Source organism: Carassius gibelio, chromosome B19 (genome assembly GCF_023724105.1).
Source record: "Carassius gibelio isolate Cgi1373 ecotype wild population from Czech Republic chromosome B19, carGib1.2-hapl.c, whole genome shotgun sequence".
NCBI classification, from domain to species: Eukaryota; Metazoa; Chordata; class Actinopteri; order Cypriniformes; family Cyprinidae; genus Carassius; species Carassius gibelio.
In genome coordinates, this window is record NC_068414.1 from 3,972,961 (window position 1) to 3,989,326 (window position 16,366).

Consider the following 16,366-nt stretch of genomic DNA (forward strand, 5'->3'; position numbering starts at 1 on the left):
GTAAAATAAATAGGCTAACGATTGCGTCATAACCAGTGACTCTCTGTGGCGCAGTAGATAAATTACCGTATGGACAGGAGGAGAAGCGCACAGACAATCTTCTACTGTCTATGAGGCTATCAGGGGACGCGGAGGCATGAAGTCAAGGGAGATAATTAATCAGAAAATAGCCCCACAGTCACCAGATCTCAACCCAACAGAGCATCTTTGGGATGTGGTGGAACGGGAGCTTCGTGTCCTGGATGTGCATCCCACAAATCTCCATCAACTGCAAGATGCGATCCTATCAATATGGGCCAACATCTCTAAAGAATGCTTTCAGCAGCTTGTTGAATCAATGCCACGCAGAATTAAAGCAGTTCTGAAGGAGAAACACAGTTTTAGTATGGTGTTCCTAATAATCCTTTAGGGGAGTGTAGATGTAGGCTAATGAAATCCCTCTTGTTCTTGATTTAACTGATCTATAGACACTTTCTCAGTGATGAGGAGCTAATGCTATTTATTGACTTTAATAAAGCATTCGATACAGTGGAACACAAGTTCATGTGCATTTGTGTTTTGAGAGATGTGATGACAGCTGTGTTGACGTGATTCTTCTGGAGGATTTCTTCTCTCCGTCTCTCATCTTCTTTTCCTCCTCACACAGATTCTTTCTCTTAATGGAAATATCAATTCTTTTCAAGGTATCGACATGTTTGGGAATTAATTAACTAATTGTCAGCTGGCTGATGACACAACACTCTTTAAAGAAAATGCTGCAGAGGTTTAAAGCATTAAGTCCCATTTAGCTAGAGTTATCTGGGCTCAAGCTTAATATTAGCGAATGTGAGATATTTGGTCTTGAAAGTATGAATCTTGAAGAAATTGATGGCATCCCTGTTAAAGAGGATCTTGGTGTAAAACTCTGCTAAGATGAATCTTATTGTGCTTCTCTTAATTTTGATCAGATCCTCTACAGAAGAAGAAAGACTGACTCTCAGTTACAGAGAGATTTGTTCATTTATGGTCATGTATTCTTGTCTAAATCTGAAGGTTTGTCAAGCCCTGCCCAAGACATTTACTAAAGAGTTTGACTAGTTATTACTTGATTTTATTTGGAGAAACAAACTTCACTATTTAAAGAATAAAACAGATTATGATTAGTGTGGTGTGGATGCTGGCGAATTTACTTTGAACAACACTTAAAAAATGGTTGAAAATGTATATAAAAAAATAATTGATTGAAAAGTTTTTTCTTAGATGTAGCTGTAAAATATCTGTCAGATGATCTTATTTTCACAGGAAAGCACTTTAAACACAACTTCTCTCCGTCACTCATTTAGTATACGGCTCATTCCTGTTATACACTGACTTTTATGATTTATTTAATCATATTTTCTCTAAAATGAGTCATATATTTATGAGATATGGCTTAAATTGTATATTTAGGTCTTCTTTATCACTTAAACAGGGATAACAGAAATCATAGATACTATTTAGTATTTTACACACCTTTTCGTTGATATATGCATTCAATTTTAGTATGTCCTCCATGCAAGTAATCAATTTCCACAATAAATATATACCATAAAATGTTTGTTTTTTTTGCCTCTAATCATACATATGAATATATTTATTATTATTCTTTACAATTTTCTTCAATTACCGTGCCCCTGAAGTCATTTTATTTTATATATATATATATATATATACTGAGCGTGGAAATATTACAATATTTAATACAGTTTACGCAGCATCCATTTTTCCCCATCATAATTATCATCATAATAAAAAACACTAAAACTGTCATCACTGTCCATTACTTTTCCTTCTTGTGGAGGTTTTTAGTGGTGGTTTGTTAATCTAATTAATCCAAATGATTTATAACATCTTTATTTTTAATCAAATATAAATAGAAAAATAATTGATTCTGTCTGTCCTCTTTAATTATTTCTCTATTCCTCTGAACAGATAATGGTTTTGCCCCCGTGATTGATTGTGATAAAGAGCCGGTGGAGTATCACTTCTGTCCAAACCAAACTAAAGAAGAAGCTAAATAAATATTATAGTAAATATCAATATAAAACTGCCAGTAGATGGCGCCAGGCACTGTTCTATTGAGATTACTGATGTTCAACTCAGACTATTGCAGTTGTTCTTCTGGAGCTGTGTTTTCATCGACTGTTGTGTGAAATGCCACTCATTCATTTATAGATTATTTACAGGCTTTCTGCTTTACTAAAAACTGTTCATTACAGAAACATTCAAACACATACGTATACACTTGTGTTTTACTAGGTATTTTTCCTCAACTTTTCTCAGTAGGCAATTACTTATCATTATATTTCATTATATATATATATATATATCTGTTACTCAGAAGTGAAACATTATGTGAATTTAAAGTGGCAGCGTTACAAATAGAAATGGGTAAAGCCTTAAAACATTTTTGGGGGAATATAAATATAAATCTGGAAATACTGAACACTGTAACATAATGTTTTATATGAAATCAAGGTTAGATGGTAAGATGTAAAGAGATTTATTAACATTTTGGGAGCTCTTAGTCAGTATTGTGTCACAGATTAAACAAAAAGAGTGTCTTTTAAAGCTGCTCACATGGATCCTGTTAAAGTGTTATCCTCTGCTCTTTCTGTACGTGTCAGGCGCTTCAATGACCTTCTTCTCGATCTTCTCTCTCTGGTCTGGCACCAGCTTCTCTTGACTCAGTCATCAAGGTCATATTTTACGTTAAAGAAAGAAACGTTGTCAGCCAGTCGTGCAGGTACTTTTTCTATATTTATTTGACTATTTGATTGTTTGTTTGTTACATATCCATTCTCCAAACTTATATTTTTCCAAACGTATATGTTATTTCCCTTGTATGTTCTGTTTTAAAAACTGCAAAGAAAGAATTTCATGGACATTTGAACACCATTGTGGACATCTGAAGCTTTAAATGAAAAAGTTAATATTTAGTATCCAGTAAATGCACGTGCTCATTACACGCGCTGACAGAGAGTGGCAGAAAGAGGTGTATTAATATGTTTTTATGAAACAGGTCAGCTAGGCTGTAGTTCATCTTCTGCAGCGCTCAGACTGAAGGGTTTGTGTGGTGCTGTAGGAACGCTGAGCACTAGGTGGCAGCACTCTCCTCGAGCGCCTCAGCTCCACACAGAAACCGCGCGAGGAAGAGCGCCAGCCTCCCAGAATGCACTGCGGTCCGTCAGAATTGCCAGTCATCTTCGGCGTGTATTCAAACGCTCCGTCAACTTCTTATTTACACGCGATTGTGACATTCTGCGATCGAGCTCCAACGACTGCGCTGAGACATGAAAGAAGCGACGGCAAAGCGACGCGAGAAACCCCGCGCGGAGAAAGAGAAGAGCGGCGCGGACCCGCAAGACGTTGAGATGAAGGAAGAGGATCCGCGCGCGCCGCGAGAGCAGGACCAGCTGACGCTCGACGGTCTGAACAACACACACACACACATCATTATTATCATAAATATCAGTCACGACACGAGCACACGCTCGTTTACCGGTCACACCACACGGACATCTGACAGTGATGACTCGAATCTGTGATCTGCCGTGTGTTACCCGACCATTCTGACCAGAACCAGTCCAATAACCGCCAGTGTAGTGATGCTTCAGAGTGTAGTGACGTTATAGAGTAGTGAGAGTGGTTACAATGTAGTGACGTTACACAGTAGTGACGTTATAGAGTAGTTACACAGTAGTGATGTTACACAGTAGTGACGTTACACAGTAGTGACGTTATAGAGTAGTTACACAGTAGTGATGTTACACAGTAGTGATGTTACACAGTAGTGATGTTACACAGTAGTGATGTTACACAGTAGTGATGTTACAGAGTAGTTACGCTCCAGAGTGTAGTGATGTTACTGTGGGCCTTCTCTTCTGTGGGGTGACCATCTTTCTCATGAGACTGTTTACTTTAGCTGTGGAACTTGCTAATTAGGAAATTATTAGGAAAGGCAATCAGCAAAGATTCACTAAAAACCCCTTACACTTGGGTGAAGCTGAATCACGAATGATTCATGAGAACATAAACACATTTATGTAGATCGGGGGCGCATTCCCTTCAAAAACACAGCAGGCAACCCTCTATAGTGCGAGTAAATCTTCACTCTGAGCGACTAAATGTATAATATTAGCCAAGTGCTAATGAATTCTCAAAATACGCTGGAATGATTTGTCACTCTAAACTACGCACAAATCTAGTGACGCCTCTGTCCACGCGCAGTGTTCAAAACAAGCAAGAGAAAAAGATGAAGTTCAACCAGTCAGAGCGTTGTTTTGTTTATTTTGCATTTAAATAATTTCTGCGTTAAATATTATTTCTCTTGTAGTAGCCTATAGTTTATAGACCGTTACTCACAACTCACATTTTGTGCAGAATCTTTTATTCTTTAAAATCTCCAATGAACGCTGTCTGTAAGTGTTTAGAAGCTTCTGTCAGCTCTCTACTACAGTCTTGACCCATTCCTCGCCTGAAAAAGCTTTCAGATCACTAATAATCTTTGGTTTTCACATTGCCACTGCTTTCTTCAAATTCAACCAGATATTCACAATGAGAATAAAGCCTGGAGACTGAACAGGTCACTCAAGTACATTCTGTGACTGATCCCTGAACCAAGCAGAAGTAGATTTGGATGTGTACTCTGGGATGACTGTCCTGCAGGAAAGTCCATTGATCATCAGCTTCAGTTTTTCAGGCATCACAATTCTTGTCAAAATGGCCTGACACTTTAAAGAATCCATGATGTCCTTCAAACAGTCATGATTTCCTCTTCCTTCTGCAGTAAAGAAACCCCATAACAGGACTGATCCACCTCCAGGTTTGGGGATGGAGATGGTGTTCTGCTTATGAGCTTGGCCTGGTTTGCAGCACACACCGCTGATCCATGGGCCCAAAAAGATCCAGTTTGGTCACATCACTCCATATTACATTCCTCCTGAGCTCCACAAGTCCACCCTAGGGCTGGGATAAACGATTATTTTTTAAACGATTAATCTAACTATTATTTTTTCGATGCATCGATTAATCTAACAATAAATATTTTCAGACTGATTCAATTTCGATTATCTCCCCATTAATTGACTACTAACAATTTATACATGTTGATTTACATATCTGAATGAAAAAAAAACATGAGTTCCTTAACATTGCAATATATGTTTATTGCTCTTAAAAGTACAAAATAAAAGACTGACTAAGAATGCATTACTTTGCACTTGTATAGAGATAGCATTCAATTCAAGCCTTGAAAACACAGCTTACTGAAACAAGCTTACTGAACACACAGGGCCTTGCTTACTGAAAAAAAGTTCTTCTTTCAGATGAAAATAACAACTTGATGTCTAGCATTCAATAAAAAAAGGTCACCCAAAATACTTGTTTAGAGCAATTGAAAGAATACAGTAACCAATGTTAACTTGAGGGCTTTAAGCTAATACAGAGAGTGCTTTTCCAAAAAAATAATTAACAAAAAAGTAACAGTGGGAGCCAACAGCCTGTCATGGAGAAAAAAAAAATCTCCGAATGCTCCACGTGAAACACGTTCCGCCCTTTTTCTATCGTTTCTAATGATTTTGGTTAATATTCAGCAGGGAGAGAGAGAGCAAGACAGCGCTCGTGTTGTTTGAAGACCGTGAGTGTGCGAGCACAAAAAAAAAGATCAATGCAGAAAAACCCCTGGATTGGTTATATAACGTTGGACAGAATGTTGATCCGGCCATCGCGTATATTCAGCGCACATAAGGTAAACGTTTTTTAGAGAAATAAAAACAGGTCGACGAATCGATGCGCATATTTTGTGTCGACGTATTTTTTGCGTCAACATCATCGATGACCTTGACGCGTTGTCCCAGCCCTAGTCTACACAAATGTATTTTATCAAGTTCAAGTTGTGCTTTGTTCTTCTTGATCAAGAGTGCTATTCATCAAGATGTCTCAACATAAAGGCAATACTTGTCTAGTGTTCTTCTTACACACTGCTTTGAAATGGGTTTCCTCCTTTCATCGGGTCATCTTGCAAGTCTTTGGCTGTACATTGCAGGTTTTTCTCAGTTGCTCTGATTAAACATTTTATGATATTGTGCTTTTTCTTCCACAACCTCAAAGGTTTTCTGCTAAAACACACTTTAAGCTAAGGAATAAGGCTGAGAGCTGTGTCTCTAGGAACTTTCAATGTCTTGGAAATCTTCATATAGCCTTAGCCTTTCTAAAGTACTACGATATTTATTCTCTTTAGCTTTTGTGAGATCTCTTTTGATATTTTTGCTACTCAACTTCAACACATGCATGGGCTAACTGTATGTGTAACAGCTCAAGTTAATTCTGTTTTTAAAGTCCACATGAAATCAAAATTGACTATATTTACTTTGTTCGCCTAAATTGATCGTTTTGTGCTGAACAATTCATCCATGCGAGTCAATCCACACACAAAAAATTTTGGCTTCATAATCTTTAATCAAAATCTGAAAAAGCCCCTCCCCTCTGCATTGGAGGACCTTCACTGATGACGTAGGCTTGAGGAATTGGGCGTCTGCTTAATCCGTAACCACGCCCCTCCAACCGACAGTGGACAGGCTGCCTGTGTGTTTGCCAGCATTGACAGCGCGTGAAAGGAGAGATGGCGAGGAGGTGCATCTTTGGTTGTGGAACTCCCGGAACACTTTTCCCTTTACCTAAAATTCCCTCGTTACGGTCCAGATGGCTCGATTCGTTACATTTCGAAGAAGGAGGGATAACAGAGTGGTCATGGATGTGCTCCAAGCACTTCACGCGCGGATGCTTCAAAAATTGGACAAAACACAAAATGGGGTTTGTGAGATATCTGTCATTAACAGATAACACTGTCCCGTCAGTGTACACCGTTGGTACCTCACAAAGTTTGACGACGGTGAGTTGAAATGAACCATGTCTCATGCAATTGAACACACCTACTTATCTAGATCCAATCAGGTGCTAGTTGGAAAATAAGCCACGCCCACTATTTTCCTCATTTATTATTCCGTTTCTCTCGGAAATACGTCACAATACTGGAGAAAAGTCGTTTTTTTTTTTCACTTCCGTTTCACGGGGACTTTAATAGAGTTTCTAAAAGCTTAATTGTGTTTTGAGACTGTTTTATTCCCCACCATGCAAATAAGTGATTTAAAAACAGCAATGTTGAATAGGGGTTGAATAATTATGACATAGCAGTATTATTAAAAAATCTTATAACTCTTATAAAATATTAATATACTGACAATATCACTTTTAATATGCCAGTGAACTGTTATAAAATGCAATTTATACACACACACATATATATATATATATATGTGTGTGTGTGTGTGTATTGAGAGTAGGGGTGTGACGTATATAACCGTGAAACCGGCGGTTATAGTTGAACACCGTCATCAGAACTCTATAACCGCCAAAACCGTGTCATTAAAATATTTTTTACAAACATTTTTTATCAAAAATTATTTTCATTTTTTAGATAGGATCATAAGATGCGCAATATATCGGGAAACATGGTTTTTACCACTTAATGAAGTTTTGTAAATCCTCAGACATGATATTTACCACTTCATTAAATTTTGCTTTGTAGAAAACCTTTAAAATGAAAGGGTAAATAAAAGGCAAATATAGCAGAGAATGATAACCGTGACACAGAAGCACCAGCGCGCCACTTGCACTGCACTGTGAACTAGAGCGCATCTCATCGTAATGAAACTCAGCGTAGGCCTATGCCTCATACATTAGCATTAAACATCTTTGCTGCATCCTTTCTAGAACAGACAAGGGCTTTTTTTTGCGGCTCGCATCAGCAAAGCATTGCACTGTCCATACACCGCAAAACAATCAGCGGATGGCGGGCGGGTGCGGCTTTGAAATTTGCTCAAAATACTTTGGCGCGGATGATGAGTTTTGTGACAGATCTCCTAAACGGAGGTCTGAAATCTCTGCCCCTTTACCGATCAGAGCGCGCGGACACGGAGTTAACCCGCTATCTCCAAGATCAACCAATTGACTCTACGGCAGATCCACTAGCATGGTCAGACAATATGAAACAAAATGAAACACGCTATCCGCTCTGAGAAAGAAAAGGAAGAAAGTAAAGCAATGCAAAAACATAAGGTGAAAGAAAGGGGACCTTACAGGAACAAGCTCACATCAAGCGCAAAACAGCGGTGTTTGGAGAAGCTCTCAGGCATCTGAAATATCGACCCATACGAGCTCCCAGCAGCAGCACAGAGACCTGGACCATTTACCTCCATGCACACATATGGACATTGGGAATTATATTGTTTACGATGTAAGTCACCTTGCATTCACGCTGTTAATGGCTTTAACCTAACCAGGACATTTACATCTCGCAATCACATATTTAACTACCCTAGCTAAACCAGAACTGGTTTGTCCACTTTGCAGCCCCCAACAAAAAAAACCTGGTACAGTATGTGTCACTGGGCTAAAATCAAATCATAACTAAACATACACAGCTTTAGCCTACATCAAAACATGTTGGAAACGTTCGTATACATTGAACATCTCGTTACAATCTAGTGTTCAGTCGCAGTTACATCTAAATGCAATGTAATTACAATACACTAAAACGCATGTGAATAAACTAACTTTGGCCAGTACAACACTGTTTTCATCAGCTGCTGTAGATGGACCCAGCCACAGCAGAAAGCCTCGAAACTTTCCAAAGACTTGTGGCTTTTAAACTCCTGCATTGTGTAGTAACTTAAACCAAAAACAATATAATTCCCAATATCCATATGTGTGCATGGAGGTAAATGATCCAGGTCTCTGTGCCACTTGAGCGCTTCTCCAAATACCGCTGCTTTGCGCTTGGTGTAACCTAAAAAAACTGTACTCCATTGTTCCTATGTTCTCCATATGTATCGTGAGAGGTACTGCAGCAGTTTTTAACACAGCAGTGACTTCCAGGCATGGTAAAACAGTGCAGAATAGTGAGAACCTCCTCTACTACTGAGTTAACAACACATGTAAACAATCCTGTTTCACCGCCGGTGTCCTGCTAACATGACGGAGACCGTGATCTCGAGGGAGGGGCGACAACTCCTCACTCTCAATATATGTGTGTGTATGTGTATGTGTTTTTAGATTGCAGCGTTACAATGTAATGTAATTTTAACCCTTTGTCTCACATAATATATGCCTACATGCTTACATTCACTTTATTTGTTTAATCCAAATAGAAAATACCAAGATATAGGCTAATGTATACTGTAAATCAGCCAAAAAATACAGAGATGTTAATTTTTGCTTCTATTGCTCAGCCTTATCCAGAAGTGTGCTGGAGGTTTTTAATGTAGCTGGTGTCATCTACACACATTAAACTCTCATGGAGACACTGTAAAGTGATGGCCAGGCTTTTAAACACATTTCAATAGGTTTAACATTAGATTTCCTTAAACTCAGTCACTAAGTCAGCCATGGTTGTTATTGTAAGACACATGTTAAAACGATGATAGAGCAGTGTTAACTGTTGTTTAGTTTCCTCTGAATGTGAGCGTGTGATAATGGAAGCGGTCGAGTGGATGATGAGTGTGTGTCTGCTGCAGAGATCAAGGAGCACGTGAAGCAGATCGAGAAGGCCGTGCAGGGGAAGGAGCCACGCTTCGTCCTCCGTGCCCTGCGAGCTCTGCCCTCCACCAGCCGTCGTCTCAATCACAATGTGCTGCACAAAGCTGTGTCCGGGTTCTTCACCTCCAACGCTGCCAGCAAAGAGTTCCTGCTGGGCTTCCTGGACCAGGTACAAACACACACCTCTGTTCCTCAGTCTATGTGTTGAAATCAGCAGTTGGTCTGTATGTGTTCAATCGTATTGAAGACTGATACACAGGGCTCCAGCCAGTGTGAGTCTCCATCAAGCGCTGTCAGAACCACTCGCTTCACTCTGAATGAATCTGATGAACTCCTCGATTACACGTGCAGTATGACAGCTAGCGGTTTAAAACACTCTTTCAAGTGTGAAAAATTTCCCTACTGCAGTCTAAAGCATAAATAAAATACCTAATAACTTATGAAATATACGTTTTCAATAATTTTACAGTGCAATTGTTTTACAATATATGTCTGTTACTGTCATCATCGTCGTTGTTATTATTATTATTATTATATTCTAATTGGATTGGCTTCCTAAAACATCAGTGTGAATATAATTTAGACTGAGACGAAGTCTGGAAAATGATTCAATATCAGTATGTATCGCAATATTATTTTTTTCAATAACGGTGATATAATTTTTAAACCCATTTCCCATATTTGGATATACAGTGTTTCCCATTCATTGGTCTGTTTGTGGCGTTTGACTTGGTTGAATGAAATCAAACCTCCTCTGGGGGCAAAGGTTTGGATCTGATCTCTGCTGCTCTCACAGCGCCTCCTGCTGGAGGACAGTCAGCTTGCATCTCCAGCGTCAGGTTTTACTTGTTTGGCTAATGCTGGGTCCACACCAAAAGATCAGCAATCCTGATGTGTGGGGGAGCCCCGAGGACAAACACACGCACGCTCTGGAGATTATCATGTGAAGCGAAACAATATCCAAATGTATGATACTCTGGAAGACCAATGGTGAATTTGAATAGGAGCTGTCCTAACTCAGTCAGTGTATTTACATTTTAGCCTGTAAAAATCAGTTAAACATTGTGTTCAGCACTGTTACTGCTGGTTGGATTAATGGACTGATTTATAGACAGGCGCACCGGCGGGCAGCTAAGCATTGTTGCTGAACTGCCTCTGAGCCAGTGCTGCCAAGCCCAGCTGCTTTTACTCTGTTGCAGCAGGATGTTAAAGCCATAACGTGATATTTAGCCCCGAAAGTGTCTTTTAGCAGGGGATCGCCCCTGAAAAGGGCTTGTTGGGCTGGTTTTGAGTAGTAATTGTGTGGGTTTTGCTGTGAAAACCTGTCAACCCTGCTCTGAGGCTGTGAGAGACGGAGCAGCTCACACTCTCATCAGAGGCTTGTTCACACACAGCTTCAGCTAATGACAGCCCGTAACGATTTACCCTACCAGAACTGATGCCGGAAAGTTTACACATTCAGAAGTGCAACAAGTCATTGTGAAAGTAGAAACACGTTTAATTCAGACCAAACTTCTCTATCCAGTATCCAATATATCAATATCCTCCACGATATCATGTCTTCTTAGGCCCCGTCCACTCGGAGACACATTTCTGTGAATACGCACAGGTCTTTTATCAGGTAGCTGTTTCATCCACACAGATCCAGGGTTTGGGAGAGTGAAACAGATATTTTTTAAACTCCCAGAGTGGATAAATTAGAAAATGCTGCCTTTGTGTTTTCGTCTGGACGAATCGGTTTATTTTATGAAACGATGACATCATCAGCCCACATCTCGCCCCTAGACACCGCTACGTCACGTAACAGCAACAAAAACATGAACACACACTGAACGATTGTCTTTATTAACCAGGGTTCCCACGCTTCTTGAAAGTACTTGAATTTCAAACCTATGGATTCAAGGCCTGGAAAGTACTTGAAAACTAACATAGGTCCTTGAAAGTGCTTGAATTAAATTTTGAAATCAGTTTTGTTTATGCTGCTATTTTTTTTAAATTGTCCAATATGTGCTTCTGTCAAAAACAACTATACACGGGGGTTATCTGTTCCATCTCTGACGCGATCGTGCGCAGCACCGCAAAGTTGATTCTGTGCTTGCTTGATCAGTTTTTTTTTTGATGTTGTAGATTTAAGTAGCAAATGAGAATAGCTAAAAAAAATCAATGCACATATTTTGAGACAAAGCTCTTCTTTATGTTTTTCAGTTTTGTTTATGATAATTAAAGCAACGGTTTTTAAATAACAAAAGAATATGTAAATGTATCGTATTTGGGGTAAAAAAGCGCCCCCGCTGTAGCGACTAAAAGCGCCATGATTAACATGATCATAAATAGACTGCTGACTTTTCCATTTGTTGACATTATATGGTTAGATTCAGATGCTAAATACCATATTATGTTGGGAGTCCTTGGAGATAATCACCATGTTTAGAATGAAACCATCATTAAAAACATGATATTAATGTGTACACGCCGCACGATTCACATGGATGATTATATATCTATAGCGTGGGCGTGGTCGCATTAGAGTTAATGAAGACGTGAAAGACTGGACATAGCATTGGTTTCATATGGATTGCTTTATTACTTAATATTTGTTGTCGATCTGACTTGCTTAGTTTAAAAGTACACATGTCAAGATTTCTATAGAAATATCTCTCATATCTCTTTTTAGAGTATTTGTTGAGTTTCAGTTCATTTTAATGACGCATTTCTAAATGAAGATCACGCAGACAAAGGCTGCAGACAGCACACTCTGTTTTCTTTATTTTATAAATGCACAAAGTTTCTCATTATGTGTGTATACAAATAAAAGTAGACCCTTTAAAGATTCGATCGATGTATTGCTCTTAATCTGTATGATCAAAACTGAATGTGCAATTTAAGTTCTTTTCGCTGATATGCCACAACGCCTATACGCATAGACTGAATTTTTTTTTTTTTAAATGTGCAGAAAATTGTACAAACTCTGCTAAAGTGATTGTTTTGACAAGTATTAACTTAAAAGTGATTGTTTTAACAAGTAGTAACTTAAACATTATATTAAAAAAAACATTATTTTAGCTTAAAGGGTTAGTTCACCCAATAATCTAAATTATGTAATCAATAACTCACCCTCATGTCTTTCCAAACCCGTGAGACCTCCGTTCATCTTCAGAACACAGTTTAAGATATTTTAGATTTAGTCCGAGAGCTCTCAGTCCCTCCATTGAAGCTGTGTGTACGGTATACTGTCCATGTCCAGAAAGGTAAGAAAAACATCATCAAAGTAGTCCATGTGACATCAGAGGATCAGTTAGAATTTTTTGATGCATCAAAAATACATTTTGGTCCAAAAATAGCAAAAACTACGACTTTATTCAGCATTGTCTTCTCTTCCGTGTCTGTGTGAGAGAGTTCAGAACAAAGCAGTTTGTGATATAGTTCTAATATTCTGATTTGCTGCTAAAAAACACTTATGATAATGTTGAAAACAGCGGAGTAGATTTTTTTTTCAGGTTTCTTTGATGAATAGAAAATTCAGAAGAACAATATTTATTTGAAATCGAAATCTTTTGTAAAATTATGTCTTTATCATCACTTTTGTTCAATTTAAAGAATCCTTTCTAAATAAAAGTATTCATTTCTATAATTTATTTTCCAAAAAACTGACAAAATTTTTTTTTTAACTTTTGAATGGTATTTGAATGGCTTTTTGAATGGCTTTTTGTTTCACATAAATGTGAATTGATTTTGATTTTTTGATCCTTCTATTCATCTAAGAATACTGAAAAACTTACTCATCTGTTTTAAATATTGATCATCAGCAAATCATCATATTAGACTGATTTCTGAAGGATCATGTGACACTGAAGACTGGAGTAATGATGCTGACAATTCAGCTTTGATCACAGGAATAAATTACTTTTTACAATAAATTCAAATAGAAAACAGTTATTTTAAATAGTACAAATATTTCACAATTGCTTTTGCTGTACTTTGGATCAAATAAATGCAAGCTTGGTGAGCAGAAGAGACTTCTTTAAAAACATTAAAAATCTTATATTAAAAAACTATAGACTGGTAGGCTATATTGATTACAGAAATGTTATATTGTAATGTTTTATATTATTTTGTGTTATGTTTGTGTGCGTGTGTGTGTGTGTGTGTGTGTGTGATTTCTGCCCCCCTCACTTCTGAAAAGATGGCTATGCCCCCGCACATCTCTATTGAGTGAATGTGCAAATGTTTAATGTTAACAGGTTTTACTATGTTATTAAAACATTTAACAGCTTTTTATTAAAGAAAAGCTGAGACAAATTCATTCTTAATTTAAAACTCTTTAAAAACCAGTTTACCCGGGTCTCCGGCATGGGAGGGGACGCACTAACAAGGAGGCAGAGATATTTGAAGCAGTTTTACTCACCGCCTGCGGTTCCAACACACGATCGTGACCCTTTTTCCTTGGGACTGCATTATCCTTAAGAAATAAACGATACGCAAATCCGTCGTCAAACTGGGCCTTGTTTGTAAAACAAGCATCTTCGAAATGCAGGGAACAAACACAAACACTTGCACAACTCCGTTGATGCTCTGTAAAAATAAACTCCATCCACTGGTCCCTTAATGCTGTTTCTCTTTTGGTAATCTGTGCAGGGTTGTCTTGCCCTGGCAACCAAAAACACACTTCTTTTGTGACATTTGGCGACCTCTCTTTCTCTGCTCCGACAGCGCCTCCTGCTGGCAGAGAGGTGATCTGCAGTCTGTGGGACACACTGCTTCAGAATGGAGTTTTGAGCCATGGATTATTACTCTATATTGGGCTACTACTATTACTATCTTGTACCCTGCAATCATTTGGTCAAACTCACTTCTATGAGTTGAATGAAAAAAAATAGAAAATTGGGCAAATATATGTTAAAAAAAGTTGGCATCATTTATTGGCCATCAGTTATCGGCTGCCCTGATTTCTAAACATGGACATCGGCTAATACATGTGCATCTGTTTCCCTGCTCAAGCTACTGCTACTGTTAAATGTTTAATTCCAAAACACACAGCTTCTAATATTGTTAAAAAGAATAACTAATGGTCATTATTCCAGTGCTACTAAATCAGGTGCTGGTGTTTCTATGTGCAGAAGAGGAGCAGCTCTCTGGAGAACAGTTAATGTTGAGCTCTGGGTCTGTTGTGTGTTTGTGCTTCAGCCGCTGGAGAAGGAAGGAGAAGTTCAGTTCAGGCCACGCACGGGGAAAGCTGCGGTGACACCACTCATCCCAGAGGTGGAGGCTTATCTACAGCTGCTGCTGGTGATCTACCTCACCAACAACAAACACTACGCCCAGGTCAGAAACACTCCCTGTGTGTGCACATAAGATACGACTCAGGCTAATCCTGCTAGCAGAGCTGGATTCCACTGCAGTCCAGCACATGAACAGCATGTTCTTCAGCTCTCTACAGATGATGAGGTTTGGTCTGATCTCTGTCCTCAGGCTCAGAAAGTGTCTGATGATCTGCTGCAGAAGATGGGCTCTCAGAACCGCAGGGCTCTGGACTTAGTGGCTGCCAAGTGTTATTACTATCACTCGCGCGTGTACGAGTTCCTGAACCAGCTGGATGTGGTGCGCAGGTAAGTGTCCTCCTCATGACCTTTGACCTCCGCTTCAGCTGGGCTGTTGTGCTCACTCTGCTCTCTGGTGAACACAGTTTCCTGCACACACGCTTGAGGACGGCTACGCTCCGTCACGACGCTGACGGCCAGGCCACGCTGCTCAACCTGCTGCTGCGTAACTACCTGCAGTACCATCTGTACGACCAGGCCGAGAAACTGGTGTCCAAGTCTGTGTTCCCTGAGCTGGCCAACAACAACGAGTGGGCGCGCTACCTCTACTACACCGGTGAGTGTGTGTCACGCATGCTATCTGCTATATGAATGCAGTCGCTGCTATCTGTGTTGTACATGAGAAAGGTCAGATGTCAAGTGAAACACGAGCGTGAAGGTCGTCTGAGCAGCGCAGTATAACCGTTCGTCAGCTCGGACCGCGACACACCGGTGTGCAGGAAACCAGACGCAGTAACTCCAGCTGGAACCACAGTGTTGCTGAACAGAGTCGAATGTAGTCCATTCATTTCAGGCTTGGAGAGAGTAATGCAAGCAGTTCACAGCTCTTTCCAGCACTGTAAAGCTCTAAAATGATCCCGTGTCAATGTTTTTTATAAATCCTATCTCCATTAACACCAGTAGATGGAGCACTTATTGTCTTATTAGTCATTCATTTAATTCATAAGAACAAACCTGCCTTCAATTTGTGATTAATCATAATTACACAAAGAATGTATACATTTTCTACATGAAATATTATACATTTGATTTTAATATTATTATAATAATTAGATTTAGCATGTTACTGTTGTTAAAAGTTAAAACATTTTGTGTGCTTCCCAACTCAAGCTTAGAGCTTTACTGTCAAGTCTGTATACACATGAAATAGACAAGAAATGAACTTGTAATAGTATTATTATTATTATTATTAAGTGCAGGTCTTTATTGATAAGCGCAGTAATGTTCTGATTGAACGGCGTGTGTTAGTCTGGAGCGTGAGGCTCGAGCACTGCATCAGAAAACTCTTTTTGTTATAGTCAGGGGTTACAGTGAGGCCATTATTAAACTGTGCGGGATCCATATCAATATTAGATGTTGTCATATTCTGAGTTTAATCCTCCGTGTCCTGACTCCACAGCTCTGCTTCTGTGTGTGGTGTCGCTCGCGTCCTG

The 16,366-nt window shown here is 39.1% G+C and overlaps 1 protein-coding gene across 1 annotated transcript in view; it reads left to right on the plus strand.

The window, feature by feature from the left end:
* The first annotated feature begins 3,175 nt into the window (after positions 1 to 3,175).
* Positions 3,176 to 16,366, plus strand: part of LOC127979060 (26S proteasome non-ATPase regulatory subunit 3-like) — a 20,908-nt gene continuing 7,717 nt past the window's right edge. Inside the window, exons 1-5 of the mRNA XM_052584182.1 lie at positions 3,176 to 3,447; positions 9,594 to 9,784; positions 14,800 to 14,937; positions 15,085 to 15,221; positions 15,299 to 15,489. Of these exons, the coding sequence (XP_052440142.1) occupies positions 3,312 to 3,447; positions 9,594 to 9,784; positions 14,800 to 14,937; positions 15,085 to 15,221; positions 15,299 to 15,489 (793 nt within the window). The 5' untranslated portion in view covers positions 3,176 to 3,311. The remainder of the gene's footprint in view (positions 3,448 to 9,593; positions 9,785 to 14,799; positions 14,938 to 15,084; positions 15,222 to 15,298; positions 15,490 to 16,366) is intronic.